This window comes from Canis aureus, chromosome 37 (assembly GCF_053574225.1).
Source record: "Canis aureus isolate CA01 chromosome 37, VMU_Caureus_v.1.0, whole genome shotgun sequence".
Classification (NCBI taxonomy): Eukaryota; Metazoa; Chordata; class Mammalia; order Carnivora; family Canidae; genus Canis; species Canis aureus.
Genome location: NC_135647.1, coordinates 22,997,527 through 23,015,285, shown reverse-complemented (window position 1 = coordinate 23,015,285; position 17,759 = coordinate 22,997,527). Strand labels below are relative to the sequence as shown.

Below are 17,759 nucleotides of genomic sequence, written 5' to 3'. Positions count from 1 at the left end.
GATGCTGGGCTGGGGGGCTAGCTCTTGTGGAAGGAACACTTCTCCAGACGGGGCAGCAAAACCAAAATTAAACACGGTGCCGTCCATCATCTCACCCCAAATACAGGGCAGGTCTTACACGCTCTTGGACCAGTAACTGGAAGGTGGCTCTGACAGCTTTTCCTCCCAAAGAGTCATTTGAAAAGAACAACAGAAAACCCTGTGCCATTTCGAAGTAAAGCTCTTCTTCATGCCCCACTCACCCCTGTCCTGGGTGCGTACGTTTTTCACACCAATCACATCAAGAACAAGAGCTGCCATCGTCCCGACATAGAGGAGGGCAGATAGACTTTCAAAAGTCACAGGTTTAGGGGCACCTGGGGGCTCAGCGGTGGAGCATCTGCCGTTGGCTCAGGGCATGATCCCAGGGTCAGGGGATCGAGTCCCACATTGGGCTCCCTACATGGAGCCTGCATCTCCCTCTGCCTGTGTCTCTGCCTCTCTCTGTCTTCTGTGTCTCTCATGAATAAATAAATAAAATCTTTAAAAAAAAAAAAGCTCACACCCAAGCAACATGCCCCCCATTTCTCTGGACCATGGTTTGCCAATGGTGATCACATCCACCTTCTGTGCATGATCCTTCACGGGTGAGACAATGGATCAGGCTGTGAGGTCCCCTGTGGCCAAGACCACAGTGGGTGAGTGGGGGCACGGCTTGCACCCCACCTTGGGGTCCCTCCCAGGAGCTTTTCCGTTGCTGACACGTGCTCGCGCACACGTGTGTTGGTGCTGAGAGGCTGGGGTGCGCTCCTCCGAGCTGGCCTTCCGGGCGGGCCACGAAACATCTCAGGGAGAGCAAGACCGTATCTCTGATTCACCGTGGCTCGGAAGGCCCCGTTGTTGGGCCGTGAAAATGTACTGTTTTGGGTGACTTCAAGGAAGAATAGTCATTACGGATTTGCCCCCTGATTCAATTTTTCTACCCAATTATAATGAACATTTGCCACTGTTAAAAAGGTGTGTTCTTGCACAGCAAGGATGTACTTAAGCCACTGAATGGGACCCTTAACGGCTAAAATGGTAAATTGTATGCTATATACATTTAATCACAATAAAAAAGCCATTTTCTTTGACATGGGGGCAGGACAGGATTCTGTGCAGAATACATAGAGTGAAGCCTGTACTGGAGTCACTAGATTAGGTTCCTCACTAAGTTGAGCGGTGCTTGCCTTTGCCCAGTCGCCTCCGACCTACCAGGCGGTCATTGCTACATCTAATGGGAGTTTCCCAAGCCCGGTCTTGCATCATGTCCCACCCTGTAGGCTCTTCCCTAGCTGCCCAGGTACCAGCCTATTCGGACTCTCTGCCGACTAGTCAGGCTATCACCTCCCATCTTCCCCAACTGGTTCTTCTACCTCCACCCGTTTAGTCCTCGTGTTACACGGTCCCTGGGTGATGTCAGTTATTATTCCCCGGCCCTTGACTGCTACCTGTATGCTCAGGACCCACGGATCCTGCTCCTGAACTTCTGAGTAGCCAACCACTTGCTAAATCAGCCCTCGGATGTCCTGAAGGCACCACCAAGTCATCATATCTGCTCCCGCCAAGCCTGCCAGAGGAAGGCAGTGGTCAGGAGCTTCCAAATCTACAGGATTTGGAATCAGTGCCAGGGCTGCATCCCTTTGCCCTCCAGTTGGAGGGGAATCCATCCAGCTGTCCAAGCTGGTCACCTGCCCTCCCCCCACCCCCGTTCTTCGGTCAGCTAGGCTGTGGCCACGGTGTCTTGAGGCTCTTCTCCTCCCTCACCTGCATCCTGCAGCAGCCTCCCAGCCTTGAGCCTGGCCTTCCTCCTTGGTCTGCTCTCCTCTGCCACAGCCTGAGTGATCCCCCAAGGCATACAATGGTTCGCCTGTCTTGCTTGAGACCCTTGGCTAGCCTGGCGTTGTCCCAGGGTTGTGGAGGACAGGACCTCTGGGCGCTGTCCCAGCCTCCGCCCCAAGCACGGGGCCCAGAATATACTAGGCTCTTTGGCGTCTGAGCACCCACTGCAAATAGCAAACACCCACTCTCCCTGACCTCACCAGGCTCACAGCTCAGGGGTTGCCTTCTGACACTCTCCCTTCAACCAGGCCTGTCCCTGCATCTTTACTCACTAACATCTGAGTGTCCTGGAGGGCAAGAAGTATGTGTGCCTCTGTGAGCTCAGCACCCGACAGTGCCCCGTAAGTGCTCAGGCCATTCTCCCCCCCGGCACGGAGTAGGCCCTAGCATGTCTCCCGAGTGAATGTGTGAAGGAGAAAGCAGTCTTGTGTTTCCACCAACGTCACCAAAACCCAAAACATAAACTATCTAAAGCAGAGTTTATCTGGCATGGCACAGTCACATGATTCAGGGCTGAGTACACCTGGTTTCATGTCCCTCCAATGCTGAAGTTAAGCTTAGAACTCAAAAGCCAGGGATCCCTGGATGGCGCAGCGGTTTGGCACCGGCCTTTGGCCCAGGGCGTGATCCCGGAGATCCGGGATCGAATCCCATGTCGGGCTCCCGGTGCATGGAGCCTGCTTCTCCCTCTGCCTGTGTCTCTGCCTCTCTCTCTCTCTCTGTGTGACTATCATAAAAAAAAAAAAAAAAAAGAACTCAAAAGCCAAATAAGTGGGGTCCCTGGGTGGCTCAGTGGTTGAGCATCTGCCTTTGGCTCAGGGCGTGACCCCGGGGTCCTGGGATCGAGTCCCGCATCAGGCTCCCCGCAGGGAGCCTGCTTCTCCCTCTGCCTGTGTCTCTGCCTCTTTCTGTGTCTCTCATGAATGAATAAAATCTTAAAAGAAAAAAAAAAAAAAGCCATAGAAGCTGCAGTAGAGACCAGTGGATTTTCATGTGGTTTTGTCCTTACTGTTACAGCAGTATTAAATGTTGTCATATAGGATCCATTGGGGGTTTTTGTTGTTGCTTTCCATCCATCTTCCCCACAAATAGTTCCAGGAAGGGATCTCACAGCTCCATAGGATGTAATTTGAAGGCCCATGTGCCTTGACTTAAGAGACAAGGGAGACAGAAGCTTTCAGATAAAGCAATTTGTCACTGACGTGGAGTAGGTCCACGGCATATGGTCCGCCGTTGCTCGATCTCCTGATTTCCAGATCTTTTTATCTCTCCTGCTAGTGTGGTGAACTGCTTTGTTTCAACGGAAGCACCACTGAAATTCTATTCTGGGAAAAACCCGGTCCTGAAGGATGCGCATGGCTTTTGTAACACCGTCCACTATGTGGAAAAGGCATCCAAATAGTCTCATTTCAAAATGCCAGATATCAAAGTATCTGTTGTTTTCCCCTCCAATTTGGAGACAAGATTATCTTCAGCAAATTTAAAACATTAAAAAAAAAAAAAGTGCTCTGAGGCGTACTTATACCCGTTGGCAACGTATACCTGCTGTCTTGCCCTAACATCTGGACAGAGGAACACGGGTGCATGGGTTACAAGGATGGCATCCTGCCCCTCACTCTTCCTCTGAGTAAGACCCCATGTTCCATCTTGACGCCGGGGGGTGGGGGGGCCTCAGTGGTTAAGCATCTGCCTTTAGCCCAGGGCGTGATCCCGGGGTCCTGGGATCGAGACCCGCATTGGGCTCCCCACACAGAGCCTGCTTCTCCCTCTGCCTGTGTCTCTGCCTCCCTCTCTATGTCTCCCATGAATAAATAAATACAATCTTAAAAAAAAAAAAAAAAAGAGGCTTTGTCAAAGGCTTTTGGTAAACTCTGACTCATTTCCTTGGTTGAAAAAAAGCCATGTCAGTAGAGCCGGTCCCACCAGAAGAACGGGGTTCTGGCTCCGTCATGCTGCTCTGGGGAGGGCTCAGGAATCTGAAGACGGGGAGGACTGAGAGAGGAAAGATGAAGGCCATGGTGACCAAGCACGCATTCTGTGCAAAACTGTCCCTTCACCCAAATGCAGTGCAAATATTTATTCCTCAGAAGAAGTGAACCAGAAGCCACTGGAAGCCACTTGTACTTGACGGTGGTAATCACCATTCTATTCATTCCATAGCTCAGCTGCTTGCTATGTGAAGAGTTCTGGTTCAGTCCATTTTTTTTTTTTAATGTACAGCATGGCATTGATGCTTTACAACCCAGTTGACGGAAATATGTTCTGAGGAGTAATATTTCAGAAAGACATCAAGTCATAGAAACACGTGCAGTAGTGAGGAAGAGTCACCCTGCATCAGCATGTTAGGAATTACTCAAGCACTTGGGTGAGAGGCTAAAGCTATCAGTGCCGTGCGGGGCATAGAACATCACCCCACCCAGAGCAAACTCAAGACCTTCCTGAGTCTCGTTGCCAATTAGACTTGGCTTCTGATTTTGCAAAATACTCAGTGACTTAGTCATCGGTGACATTTCTGGTCACTGCTTGATTATGTGTGAAAATTCATCCAGTGAAGCCAGTGGGGGCTTAAGGAGGGTCATTATAATGAGAACATGAAGCTTTGAGAAAAGTTTAAAAAAAAAAAAAAAGATTGTTCACTGTTGTTAGGTCCCAAAACAAAATTAAAGGATTGTTCATTTGCCCAAAGTAAGATATGGTCTCTGCCCCCAGCAAAAAGTAGATCAGAGTTCATTATTTCAAATTTGGGTGGCGGTGGAGAGGGGGGCAGCGACTAGGGGAGGCTGTCAATGATGGGGAAGGGGGAAGATAGATCAAATGAAGAGAGAAACTAGAAAAAGTATTTATATTGGAAAAATCGGTCTCCCATAGGACTTAGTACATCCAACATGAAGTTAACTTAAAAGGCGATAATCTCTCATGCGCTTCTTTTGAAGAAGAACATACCCTCTGATGTTAGGTATCGTGTCAGCCTGTACCGAAAAGCGACTATTTCTTTAGTGGCTGATAAGGCTTCCTTTTCATAAACAAATAAGGAGACATGACCCACTGCTTCTTTTCTCCACCTGTGGTTCCCCACCTTTTGCCCAGCAGAGTCAACATTTTCTCCCCCACTTTTTTTCTCCCTAGTCCCAAGGTAAACGGATGCAATTAAGCCACTGATGTAGCCCGAGTGTGTTTAATTATTTCGGTGTCTCCCGACGGCTTCGCGGGCAGATGGGAAGCACGACGGCATCCCTACACCATGCCATCCGCCTTCACGGGTTCTTCTTGTTCGCGCCAGCGTGCACTCTGCTCCCATGTAAAGGCTCCTGGGGAAGATGCCAATAATCTCTATTTTATGTCCTAATTACACGACCACGTCTCCCTTTGATGACTCGAAGGAGACAAAAGTTTAAAGGAGAGCGTATTTAACTGCAATGTACCTTAGAAAAATTCCAAAGCAGGAAAAAAAAAAAAAACCCCTCCGGCAGCCTTGCACATAAAGCTGAAAACTTTCACAAGTCAGCAGCATTTCGCAAGACGAAGAGTCCACCCTCTCGGCAAGCTACACAAGGAACAAAATCTGCACAAATCATTACTTCCCCTACTTCCATTGCCAAGCACCTGCAGGACTCAAAGAAGGATACTCAGTTCTCTCCTGAGAAAGCACCTGCAGGACTCAAAGAAGGATACTCAGTTTCTCTCCTGAGAAAATACAGGCCTTTCCAGCAGATGCATTAAGTGAGATTAAAACAGCAGCAGCAACAAAAAAACCTTATGGTTGAAGGGGTTGGGGAACGGCAGGACCATTAAAAATGTATTTTCCAAATAATCAATGCCCCCAATTTAAAAAACTTTTCTTTAGAGTCAATAAATACTTGGACCCCGTGACCGGGTTCTCAGTAATTTCCTTTAAGCCAAACCAGTTCCCGAGCTCTAACTAAGCGCATATACTACCCGCGTATGGGACATCAGTGTGCACGCTAGTTTGGAAATCCAGACCCAGCCTGCGCCCTAGACCTGGAGCCGGCCTCTTCGCTTCTCAGCACCAGCCTCTGTCTTTGCCTAACGCTGCCAGAGAGGTGGGCTCCTCTCGCCCAGCACGCCCCGCACCCTGCCCGAATCGCAGTGCCCGCTACAACTTCATTTCCAGTTTTGATTGCCCTTGCCAGTCTCAGCTCTCCTGCCATCGGCCAACCTCTCCCTAATTTACACTTGAGCTTCAGTATCCCCTCAGTGAACCCCGAGTCCTCACTGGCTCCCTCTCGCTTTATTCTAACTTTGCTCTATCACGTACTGCATCTGTTCAGGCCGTAGGTTGCTGGTTGGTACCCGGGAATCCTCATTGCCATGATGGTGGTCATGATGGTTGGCTGGTAACCCCAACTTAAGGAAACATAATTATTTATTTATGCCCTAGTCTATTTCAGAAAGAAACCTAAGGCTCCTTGCACACACACGGGGGACAGAGTAGCCCTTGCATTATGGAAACAGGAAAATGGGACAAAGGAAAAATGAAAGGAGGAAAGTTCAGGTGAAATTAGGAGAGAAGCCAGAATTTAAAGCTCAGCTCGTCAGGCTCATCACACACATGCCTGGATTAGATTCTAAGCTCTTGAGCTTCCTAGAGGCCAGTGAAGGACAGAGACTCACTCCTATCGGTGGCTGAAATATTATGGCTCACAGGTCCAACCAGGCCCACTTTCTGTTTCGGTTAAGTAAAGTTTTATTGGCACACAGCCACGCCTGTTCATTTAGGTATGACTTATGGTTGCTTTTGCCATATGGCGGCGGAGTCCGCGGCTGCTACGGAGACCTGCAAAGTCTAAAGTGTTTAGTTTGCACTAACGTTTGCAGATGACCAGGTTCTGTGATTCTGTGCACACGGGAGCAGAGCAAAGCACCTTCCGAGGATAAGCACACTCTTTGACAGAGAACGCTCTAGGATAAAGCACTCACTGTGCAATCCTGTGAAAACACATCCGAAGCTTCGTTTTCCGCAGTCAACCCAGCAAGGGGTTTCACGGGGCCGATGGCATGATGTCACAACACCTGCCAGCGAAACAGCCCTACGTGAGGCTAGAACAATACAGGCGAGGGGCAATTCTCTCCAGCTCTGGCTTAATTCAGGGAGAGTTGCAGAGGTGGCAAGTGCCATCACCCCCTCCTTTACGCACAGCAGACACGGCCAAGGACTCTGGGTGCCCTCTCCCAGGGAGCCCTGAAGCGTCCTCCTTAGTGTTCTCTACATTCCCTGGCAGCCGTGGCCAACTGCTAGCGGCTGGCATGCAAGACAGGACTGCTCTGAGGCAGTTTTCCATCAACACCCTGAGTCTGAGAAGCACCGAGCTGGTGACAAGGAGGTAATGCTCCTGCTACATTCCTGAGCGCAGCTCTTCTACTCATTCAATGTGCAGAGCCATCTCCATGAGTGGCATCTGCAAGGATGTGCTGGCCCCCTGCCATCCTGTGGGAACCAGGAGCCTCGTGAGGACAGCTGCCTGAGGAGCAAACCCATCAGGCCTTGTACATGTGTAGGGCAAGTCAGCTCTCCTCCAGAAAAGAGCATGGAAACTGCTCCTCTGCACGCAAGGACACAGGGCGTGCAAGGCCAAACAATGGCACTGGCATTGGGAACCTTCAAGCTCATTGCCCATGTTGTTTGTTCAGAGAAACAAAGCCTGCAAACAGCCATCACCCGGACCCAATGACCTTGAACTCACATAATCCTCAGGAATCCCTCCCTGCTGGACACAAGGGTCCTCAAACACTAGTAAAGTGGAAATGGTGATTTATAAGAAAGTACGATTCGGTTCCAGGTTGGAAGAAGAAGACACAACCACCAATTGTAGATGTGAAAGGACACATCTGTCATGTTCCCAAGCTCGTTCCTGGTTTGTGACTCTGAAACGATGTTATAAATTGATTCTGAGTCTCAAACAGGCACATGTCCGAGAATCAGAGCGACTGGGCACTGTCTCTGTGTGTGACTCTTACCCCTGTTGTCAAAGAGGAAGAAGCAGGCAAAATACATTGTAAATCATTTTATGTTATTCCTAACAGACATTTCCACCCAGTAGTGAAAAAGTATAAAACCAGAAATTAAGGGACGCTGGGTGGCTCAATGGTTGAGTGTCTAACTTCGGCCCAGGGCGTGACCCCAGGGTCCTGGGATTGAGTCCCTCTTGGGGCTCATTGCATGGAGCCTGCTTCTCCCTCTGCCTGGGTCTCTGCCTCCCTCTCTGCATCTCTCATGAATAAATAGAGTTTAAAAAAAAAATCTAAAAAAATAAAAAAATAAAAATAAACAGAAAATAAGTAAAACTTCAGTGCCTAAAACTTCTCTCATGAATAGATTTTTAAAAATCTAGAAAAAAAAAACCCCAAAACAAATAAAAAAACCAGAAAAATCAGTAAAACATCAGAGCCTAAAACCTCTGTCCTCACCGTGGGTTTGTGGCTATTTTGGTCAACACCAACGACCAAGAAATGAGATACAAGCACACCTGATGAGGGCATTAATACAGCCAACAAACACGTTCGATCAGTGGAGGAAACTTCTCTTTCCCCTAAAAAGGGCAGACGCTAACGCACGCTGCCCGCTGCTCTCCGGGAATGGGGCAGAGGCTCCCGCGCAGAGCGCAGCAGGTGGCACGTGAGCGCAGCCAGCGTGGACTCGACTCGGCGTGACCGCAGGGAAAGGAAACAGGACAACCTGTGGGAGCGGCGGACCCCGAGCCGGGCCAGGCCGCAGCAGCCGGGCCTGGAAGCGCGGGGTCGGGGGAGCACCGAGCACCCCGGGGAACGCAGAGGCCCGTCCACGCGAGCCCCGGCTGCACCTGGGCCGGGGTGCGGGCGGCGCCCCGGGGCCCCTGGAGCTGGCGCCTCCCAAAGCCCGCGGCCCCTCCCGTGACCTCGCGGCCCGGAGCGTCCTGCAGGGGGGCTCCGACTTACGTAGTGCGTACAAGGTGAGGATTATTCCAGCCAGACAGAACCCTTCGAAGAACCTGAGGGTGCTGAACATGGTCACGTTCACGGACAGGGCCACGGTGAGTCCAAAGATCAGAATGAAGATGATGGAGAAGAGCAGCACAGGCCGCCGGCCGACCCTGCACACGGAGAGGGCGACAGTTAGGGGTGGTCGCCGCGGACACGCTCGCCCCGGCGCCCACCCCGCGGGACGAGCAGCCCAGCAGGCTCTGCGGCCTCCAGGCCCAGCGACGCGGAGCCCGGGAAGGGCCCTCGGAGCAAGTTCAGCCCCAACACCTCGCTTTGCATTCAAGGGGGCACAGGTCAAAACAGTGTGGATAAGGGGGTGATTCAAGGCAAGAGTGACAGCATCATAACAGCTCCCCAAGCCCAGACCTTGGAATCTGCTCCAAAGTCAGCTGGGGGAGCCAAGTCGCCTCGCGTCCTTTCTCTGGGCCGCTAACCAGTCCTACCTGAGCTCAGTGCGGCCCGCCAGTCGGGGCCCTGATGGCTCCTGGTCTCTTCCAACTACATGATAAGAAATGCTTTTTAAGGGATCGCAGACTAAACCAAGAGAGTTTGAACAATAACTAAGGAGCATGGGCCTCAAAGTGAAGCCCCCACCCCTGCCCCGCCCCGACAGGTAGCCATGGGGTTGGAAAGGACCCGGCCTACTGTGTTTCTGGAAAGGGCAGCGCGCATGCTAGGTTGGCGGGGGTTACAGAGGGGCTGGTGCAAGACTGGTGATGTTTAGGGGGCGATGCGCTTCGAGCGTGGCAGGCAGGACAGAAGGGGGGGGTCCTAGGGCAAGGGGTGTCACTAGTTCTCCATCCTTCCAGAGGTATCTTGTCATCTCTTGCTTCATCAACTCAGTAGGGGGAAAAAAAACAACCCCAACTCTCCATCACACAAATTAACATTACAAATTCAGTTTGAACTGGAAGGATAGCTCACAGAAAAATGGGAACAGGGGACTCTCTGCCAAGGGAAAAACCTCTACACCTGGTACCCCAAACGCCTACAGAGCAGCTCAATGGCTCAGAGTGGCCCAGACATCCTTGTGACATTCTCGTGACAAAAACAGAAAGTAGATTCGTGGCCTACGGCTGAGAATAAGAATAGAGAATGCCTGGAAGCGAACGAGAGACTTCCGTCTCAGGTGATGGAAATATTGTAAACGTAGAGTGTGGTGATGGTTGTAGGACTCTGTAAATATACTAAAACTCACTGAATTACATGCTTGAAATGGGTGAGCTTTAGGGCATGTAAATTCTCTCTCAATAAAGCTGTTAAGAAAAAAGCAATTAGTAACGCATCTCTGTGTCCTGTGAAAGGAATGGATGCAATTTCAAGAAAATTTGGGGGAGGAAACTGCAGAGCACAATTTCTTTCATAAATTCTTAGTCACGCTGGTTTAATGAAATGAGGCCAGGACTATGAACTCAACGCCAATGCGAATCCACTCTCATCTGTGCTTTTACTAGGCACTGCTTCTCCCGACTGGTGCTGGGGCCATTAAGCCCTGGTCACTTAGGACCCTATAGGTAGTTTCATCCGAACCCAATTCACTTAAAGAAATAAATTTAGGATATGGCTTGGCTGGCCTCCTGAAATGAGGAGAAACAAAGATGAGATCTAACTTCTCCGTTGTTATTTCCCCTTCCTCGTCTGTAAAATGGGGATAACTGTCTGACTTCACAGCATTACTGAGATCACTACGGGAGATGATGGATGTGGGCACGATGCCTGCCACAGAGCGAATGGTTAAATGTCCAGCTCGCATGACTCCTTCTTACATCTCTACAGTTTGGATGCCCACCAAGCAGGGTTTGCCCTGTTCTGATACTTTAGAAAAGATCCTTGATTTTTTATTTTTAACTCGAAGAAACTATTCTAAATCTCTCCATCCCAAATGGCTGCTAAGATCAGTAAGTAAAAATTATTTTTAGCCCCTATGGGGCAGATGTGGCCTTTAAAAGCAGCCAGCGCAGTCTTGAATACAGGCTCACCACGTAAGAGCGGACACCTTGGTCTTGAACGCAAGCTCTTGGGAAAGAGTATGCTTGTTCAGGCGAGCCTGGAGTCTTCTTTGGAGGAGGACCGGCTAATGCTGGCCGAGCGGGGTTGTTGGCAGGTGTGAATATGTGCAGGTGATGTAGCAAGTGTTCAACCAGTGCGATGATCATCGGAGTTTTAGTGCGAACTGGCTTCCTCCAGAGCAGAATGCCCTCGGAGATGACTGACAAAACCACACTCCTAAACCCGTAACACAGAGCTTGGATCTAAAGCGGGTGGAGTAGTGGCCCTCAGGGTTGTCCACGTCCTACTCCTCAGAACCTGGGAGTATGTCACCTTTTATGGGCAAAGGGGGCTCTGCAGATGCGATTAAGGTTAAAGACCCTGAGACGAGGTGATGATTCAGGTGGATCCAATCTAAGTACCTGGAGACCCTCTTCTGACTGCAGGGGGCAGAGAGAGGCGGTGTGAGCAGGACCCAAATGCCACTGCTGGCTTTGAGGCTAGGAGAGGGGCCGCGAGCCAAGGAATACGGGCGGTTGCTGGAAGCTGGAAATAGCACAGGAAAGGATCCCTTCCTGAAGCCTCCAGAAAGACCACCCTGCCCGCACCTTGACTCTAGCCTAGTGTGAACTGCACAACTGCAAGTTCATTAACTCAAGCCACTGAGTGTGTGTTAATTCGTCACGGCAGCCATAGAGAAATAACACAGGGTCTCAGCAGGAAACAGATGGCCCACTCAGAAAGAGTGATTTGAGGAGATTTTAATAAAGGGATTGATTGCAAAAGGCTGGGCAGGCTGTGAGAGAAACCGTGGGACTGGCCACAGGAGGGGTGTTGGAGGGAGGACGGTCTGGGAACCCAGGGAGAGAGGCGCTGTGTGGAGGGGCCCCTAGCGGGAGGGAGGCAGCCAGCCCCTGGAGGCCCTGCGGAGGCCCAGCTTGGGACAAAACCCCGACCCCCTTACTCTGGTCTCTCTCTTAGACCTCCAGCTGGTGCTCTGTCCCCGGGCCCGGGCTTGGCCAGGAGCGAGAGGGCAAGGGGTCCTCTGGGGCAGTCTAGAAAGGCCAGGGCCCAGGGCCAGCTGGAGAGGGTGCAGAGGGGTTCTGGAGGGAGCAGCACACACCATTCAGAACAGAACCAACACCGAGGCAAGGGAGCTCATCCCGCCAGAGCGCTCCCTGGGCTGCTCCCTCTCAAACATCTCAACTAACATGTCACAGGGCAGGACATAATGTATATCCCCAAACAGGGCTTGTGTGGAAGAAAGGTGATTTTTTTTAAAGAAAAAAATGTCCCGGGGCACCTGGCTGGCTCAGCCAATAGAGCATGAATGTGGATCTCAGGGCCATGAGTTTGAGCCCCATGCTGGTGCAGACATTAGTTTTTAAAAATTAAATATAAAAGTGTTATTGCTAAAGTTTCATTATATGCTGACTTCGGTTTTAAAAAGCTCAACCTAGGGGATCCCTGGGTGGCTCAGCAGTTTAGCGCCTGCCTTCGGCCCAGGGCCTGATCCTGGAGACCCGGGATCGAGTCCCACGTCGGGCTCCCTGCATGGAACCTGCTTCTCCCTCCTCCTGTGTCTGTCTCTGTCTCTCATGAATAAATAAATAAATAAATAATCTTTAAAAAAAAATAAAAAGCTCAACCTGTGACTTGATCAACTTCCTCATGCAGCCATGAAATGGGTGCAAACAGCTGTGAAGTTTGGAGTTCCCTCCATGTGCTTATTTCCCTTTCAGCAAGGCTCTAGCAAGGAGAAAGGGCCAAAAATAAATGAATAAATCCAGGGTGGAAAACACCAAACTTTCAAACTAGAACTGAGGTCCACTTAAGAGGTTCAAAAACCAAGGCACAAGGCGGCCTGGCCTGCCTCCCTGGGTGCCCCTGCCCACGCACCGCGGACCGTGGAAAAGCAGCCGCAGAGCTGTGGCTTTCCAACACCAGGCTCTGGGCACTTGCTGAGGAAGCCCTCTGAGCTCCTCTGTCTTTTGTCCCCAGACCTGGGGGGTGACCAGGTATGTGCAAGAAGCAAGAAATTACAAAAAGCAGCTTCTAAGCACTTGAAGCCATTACAGACTGATCTATTCACCGAAGGCCAGATTTACTTTCCTGATTGTGTCTCTGAATAAGGGCCCTAAAAACCTCACCCAAGTCTGCCTTTTTTTTTTTTTTTTTAAGAAAGAAGTGACATGGATTATATGATTATATCCTCACAACCTATTCCAGTGTAGAATACTGGGAAACCAAAGTCCTCGTGGTTAAAATATTGGGATTCCAGTATATTTCAGATTAGTGTAGTTTACTCTGAAAACCTATATAAGCTCAAGCACTTTGTTTAAAAAAAACGCTACACTCTCCCTACTTCCCCACTTCACTCCCTGGCTCCCTGCAAAAAAAAAAACAAAAACAAAAACAAACAAAAGAAACACCAAAAAACCCTCAAGGGGGCCCTGGTATAGGTTTTCAGGGGTCACTGACAGCTTCTCCATCACTGCTCCCAGGGAATGTGTCCTTAAGAAGAAGCCTTTACAAAGGATGATTAAGCAAATTCTGAACACGCAGGAAATCACTTACGCGTGAATACAAAGCAACTCGCACATAGATGTTTGCTTTCGGGAAGAAATTTCCAGAACTTGAAAGTGGTTTCAGAACCCCTCTGGGCCCCCCTGCCTGCCGCCCCCAGGCTCTTGCTGGAGTGCCTTGACCAGCTTTGTCAGCTAACCAGGGGACAGCGGGCAACGCAGAGCAAAGCCACAGATGGAAGGAGTTTGCTCCATATCACTCTTGGCTCTTATGACATTGGGTCAAGATGTTCTTATTCACAAAAAGTTTCCTTAAAGATAAAAGAACACCAAGGTGTGTGTGTCTGGGGGGGGGGGTGGGGCGGGCAACTACCCCACACACCTCTCAACTTGGCAGCCCTGGTACTAGAAAACCACGTCCACACCGGGGCACTGGGCTCCCTGCTCAGATGTGAGCTGTGACCTTGTGACCACAGGGCCCCTTGAATAAAAGTGCTGTGACGCAGTCACTCGTGAGGAGGCAGGCTCTGGAGCCACCGGGCTTGGGTTCAAATGTGGACTTGCCAACGTAAAGCTGAGTCAACTTGGGGATTTTACTTAGACATCTGGGCTTCTGCTTTTCCACCGTAAACAGATACTAAACAGTACCTACCTAACGGGGTGCTGGGAGGGTGGGGCATGCTGATGTGGGGCAATGGTCAGCACGGTGCTTGGCAGCCACAGTCCATCAGTGTGAGTTAGGGGCTGATATCGTTGCCATCATGATTATTATTGCTATGATTCTCTCCAGGGCTTCTCTCCGTCTTTCTAACCTTGTGGCTTTATCATGAACCACACACTTCGCTCCAGGAAGCGAAGGACTAGGAACTCCTTACCCACCCACGTCTGAACACCCGCGTCTTCATTCTCCCCTCTGGCCACCACCCATCCTCTGCCTGCAGCAAGCATCCGCTATTCAAATGCTGCCCACTTGCCGAGGTCTAGCTCCCCACGGACCCTGCAGAGGCATCTCCTGGCCAAGCCAGCTACGGGACTGTGCCTCTCTGAAATCTGTGGAGTTCTGAGATGCCCATCGGCACAGCCCTACCCGTTCAGTTCATGTGGGTAGGATCCCTAGCTCCTCCTCTTCCTGATTTTGGATGCATCTCGTACCTCTACCTCCTGGGGCCCAGCCCACAGAGACCTGAACCTCTGCCCTCCAGCTCTTCCCGACTAAACAACAAACATCAGGAGCAGATGGGACTGTAGGTCACGTGCAGGTTTTGCTAGATTCTAGCAGCTGGAACATTGCAATGAATTTAAATTCTCACTTCAAATATTCTGTTATTCTGTTATCTGCACTGGCCAATCCTTTTAGTTCTGAATTGTCCAGGTGACAGCTTCGGCCCTCTGTGCCAGCACCAACACCGGGGCTGAGAAAAGACTCGGTAACAGTAAGCTAACACTGACCACTCTTCTGCAGCCAGCAAAGGCTTGCTGTGGCTTCCAAAGGTTCGTGCACTGGGCACGTTGGTACTCACCAGTCGGCAATGCATCCAGTTATTAGGTAGCCAAAGATTAATCCAACCAGTAAGGAGAACTTAGCGATATGGACCTTCCAGGCATTATCACACACAAGATCCCACTAGAGGGGGCAAATAGAAAATAAATCAGAGAGAAACATATACAGATGCCAGTTGTAGTTAATCACAAGGATAATACAGTCACTACGGTAAGGTGCAGGACGCCGTCTGTGGCACCAAGTCACACACACCATTAAGATTCCCTTCAGTGTGTTTGGAAATCCAACAACAAGAGAGAGAATTTGCCCACAAAAGGCAGCATACCGTTGTAGTCTGGGACAGTTTTATAAAAGTCTGAGGGAGTAGCCCAGGAAATGTGGGGGCGTGCGTCCCTCTGCACCAGCCACCACGGGGACCGTAAGGAGGCCGGGCGGTCCTCATCGCCGGCACCCCGTCCCACCCGCGGAGCTGTCACACGCCCGCAGAAGGGAAGGCCCCGCCAACTTCTCAAACAGGGCACCATGACACGAGGCAATTCAAAGCAACCTCTGTGTTTGCATCCCCAAGACCTCCCCCACGCTTCGTAAGTAGTCTTAAAAATAGAGCTAATAGTTAATGTCGAAATATCACCTAATAAAGCATTCTTATTTTTTCCCCCTTGGAAATATCCCTTCCGTGTCCCCCATTCCATTCCAAAGGGACCTGCTCCACCTGGAGGGGAAGCCAATCGATTAGTAAATACAACACTGAGACTCTTTTTACAATTCTGTTTTATTATTCAATAAAAAAAAAAATAAAACAAGTCTCCAAATTTTTTTGTCCTTCTGCAGAAGCAGGAGACAAACCCACGTTTGTTCCCTGGAAGCGATGTGTGTCCAAGTGGAAGACATGTGAGGACGTGGCGCTCATGTCTACATGCAGCTTCTATGTGGGCTTCAGGAGCAAACCGGCAGTGCCTCGGCTGGTGATGCCATGAAGACTGCACCCCCCACCCCACGTCGCCCCGCTGGACGCCCTCCTTCTGGCTGAAAGAAGTGGCTAAAGAACCTCAGGTCAGTGGAGGTGGAGAGACGCACCAGGAGGTAGGGGAGTTGGAAATGTCAGAAGTTCTGGAAGCAGAAGCGGGATTTGTTGGGGTGAAACCTGATCTTAGCTTTGTCTTACTCACTATGTCCCCCTGCGCCCTTGTCTGCCCATCTTGGGACCCACAGTAGAATGCAAGGGGGTCCTTACAAGGCATTGAAGCTCTGGTCCTGCCCCATTTCCAAACTTCTGGTCAGGGTGATGGAGCCCCTCACCCTGGGAAGGGGTGCCCTTAGCTGTGTGTGGGTCTCCACTTCACGGGCTTTGGGAAACGCCAGGCTTCTGCACCTGCTGTTGGGGACTGAAGTGCCTGGCCTGGGCGCAGCAGGAAGGCAGCCGCCTGTCCCACCGCTCCCTGGACTCCTCGGGACACACATTTGCTCACTGATGCCCCCAAGGCACATTTGACTTTCCAGATTCCAGAGACTTGGGGAAATGACTCCTCTACTGATCTGCTTCCAGAGTGATGTCCAATGCCAGGCTCAGGAAGAAAGGGAAGCACAGACCCCACGGGGCCTGGTCAACAATGGGCGGTTTGGGTTTGGTTCTTGTCAAGATCATGTGTTTGGGGACGGGCGCTGCCGGTTGCACAGATCTCATCGTTAAGAATTCAGAGACAGGAGCTCTTTAGGAGGTGAACGTCCTCCTGGGTCTATTCCAGTGGTTCTCAAAATGTGCTCCAGCGGCCAGCAGCCTCGGCATCACCTGGGAACAGGTCGGAAATACAAATTCTTGGGCTGCGTCCCAGACCCGCTGGAGTGAATGTAATTTGCAAGCCTTCTAGGCCATTCTGAGGCCTGCTCAAGTCTGAGAACCAGTGGCCAGCCCTGTCCCGTCGTTTCCCTCTCATTTTGAAGACGATGAATGAGCTTTGCAGTCCTGGGCTGGGGTTCAACCAACCCACCAAGAGTCGGGTGCGGCCAGATGCTGCACGAAGCATGCACAACAGGCCTGTCCGTTATTTTGTACTGCAGAGGCAGGACTGAAAAACCAGACTGTACGTGCGCTTTTGGAGGCAAGTCTGGAAAACCAACATTCATATATATTGTTTTCTAGGAGTAAATATATTTTTAATAATAAAAAAATACCACCCTGCAAGGTACAGCCCGGCTTCAGAAACGCAGGCCCTGCTTTCTTGTGTGAGTTACAGCATCATAACTAACTGCATGTGTAATATCCTGCTTCCCCTGCCAGGTTCATACATTCTGAAGCCATTTCGGAATCGATTTCTCTCCTCTCTGCCCAGCCCAGGACCCTGCCCACAAAGTAATCAGTTCCAAAAGTAAGAGCTACGTCTCTAAGCGCATCTGGCTAATCTGAAGAAGAGGTGCTGACAACACCAACACCTGTAATCATTAGTACCCCAATCACATCACATGGTCCCGCGCCTCCGCCTGGCACATTCTTGGCAGGAGAGTGACCTGGTCCCCTGGCTGCTGCCGAGGAGGAGGGCACCAGCTGCTGGCTCCGTGGCGGCGAACCACCACCCTCTCTCATCTCCACCCAGACTTCCCATTGATGAGTTTATTTGAGGTTAAGAGATGCAAAAGAGCACATTATGCTGAGATTCGATGGCCAGGAGACAAAAGAGATTTTAATAAAAGCATTCAGGGAGACGGGGGAAATGCTGATGCTGCTGTGAACTCAGCCACGTGAGCGATAACCATACCTGACCTTGGGCAGCCACGACTCAATTTAGTTGCTACCTAATAAGACGTCCTGCGGTCACCTCAATGCACAACTTCTATCAATTAACAATGCTGAGCACTGGGTGTTATGCTATATGTTGGCAAATTGAACTCCAATAAAAAAAAATTAACAA

At 50.5% G+C, this 17,759-nt stretch overlaps 1 protein-coding gene across 5 annotated transcripts in view; it reads right to left on the bottom strand.

Moving 5' to 3' along the window:
* The window catches only part of SLC22A23 (solute carrier family 22 member 23), a 164,179-nt gene that overhangs the window by 113,090 nt on the left and 33,330 nt on the right, over nt 1–17,759 (bottom strand). For 3 of the 5 annotated variants that reach the window (XM_077886117.1, XM_077886118.1, XM_077886119.1), the window contains exons 2-3: nt 14,873–14,976; nt 8,794–8,948 (exon numbers count right to left, since the gene is read on the bottom strand). The exons of 1 other annotated variant lie outside the window; for it this stretch is intronic. In XM_077886117.1, the coding sequence (XP_077742243.1) occupies nt 8,794–8,948; nt 14,873–14,976 (259 nt within the window). Of the gene's footprint in view, nt 1–4,497; nt 5,169–8,793; nt 8,949–14,872; nt 14,977–17,759 lie in introns of those variants that run through there. One more of the 5 variants, XM_077886120.1, reaches the window with a different exon arrangement.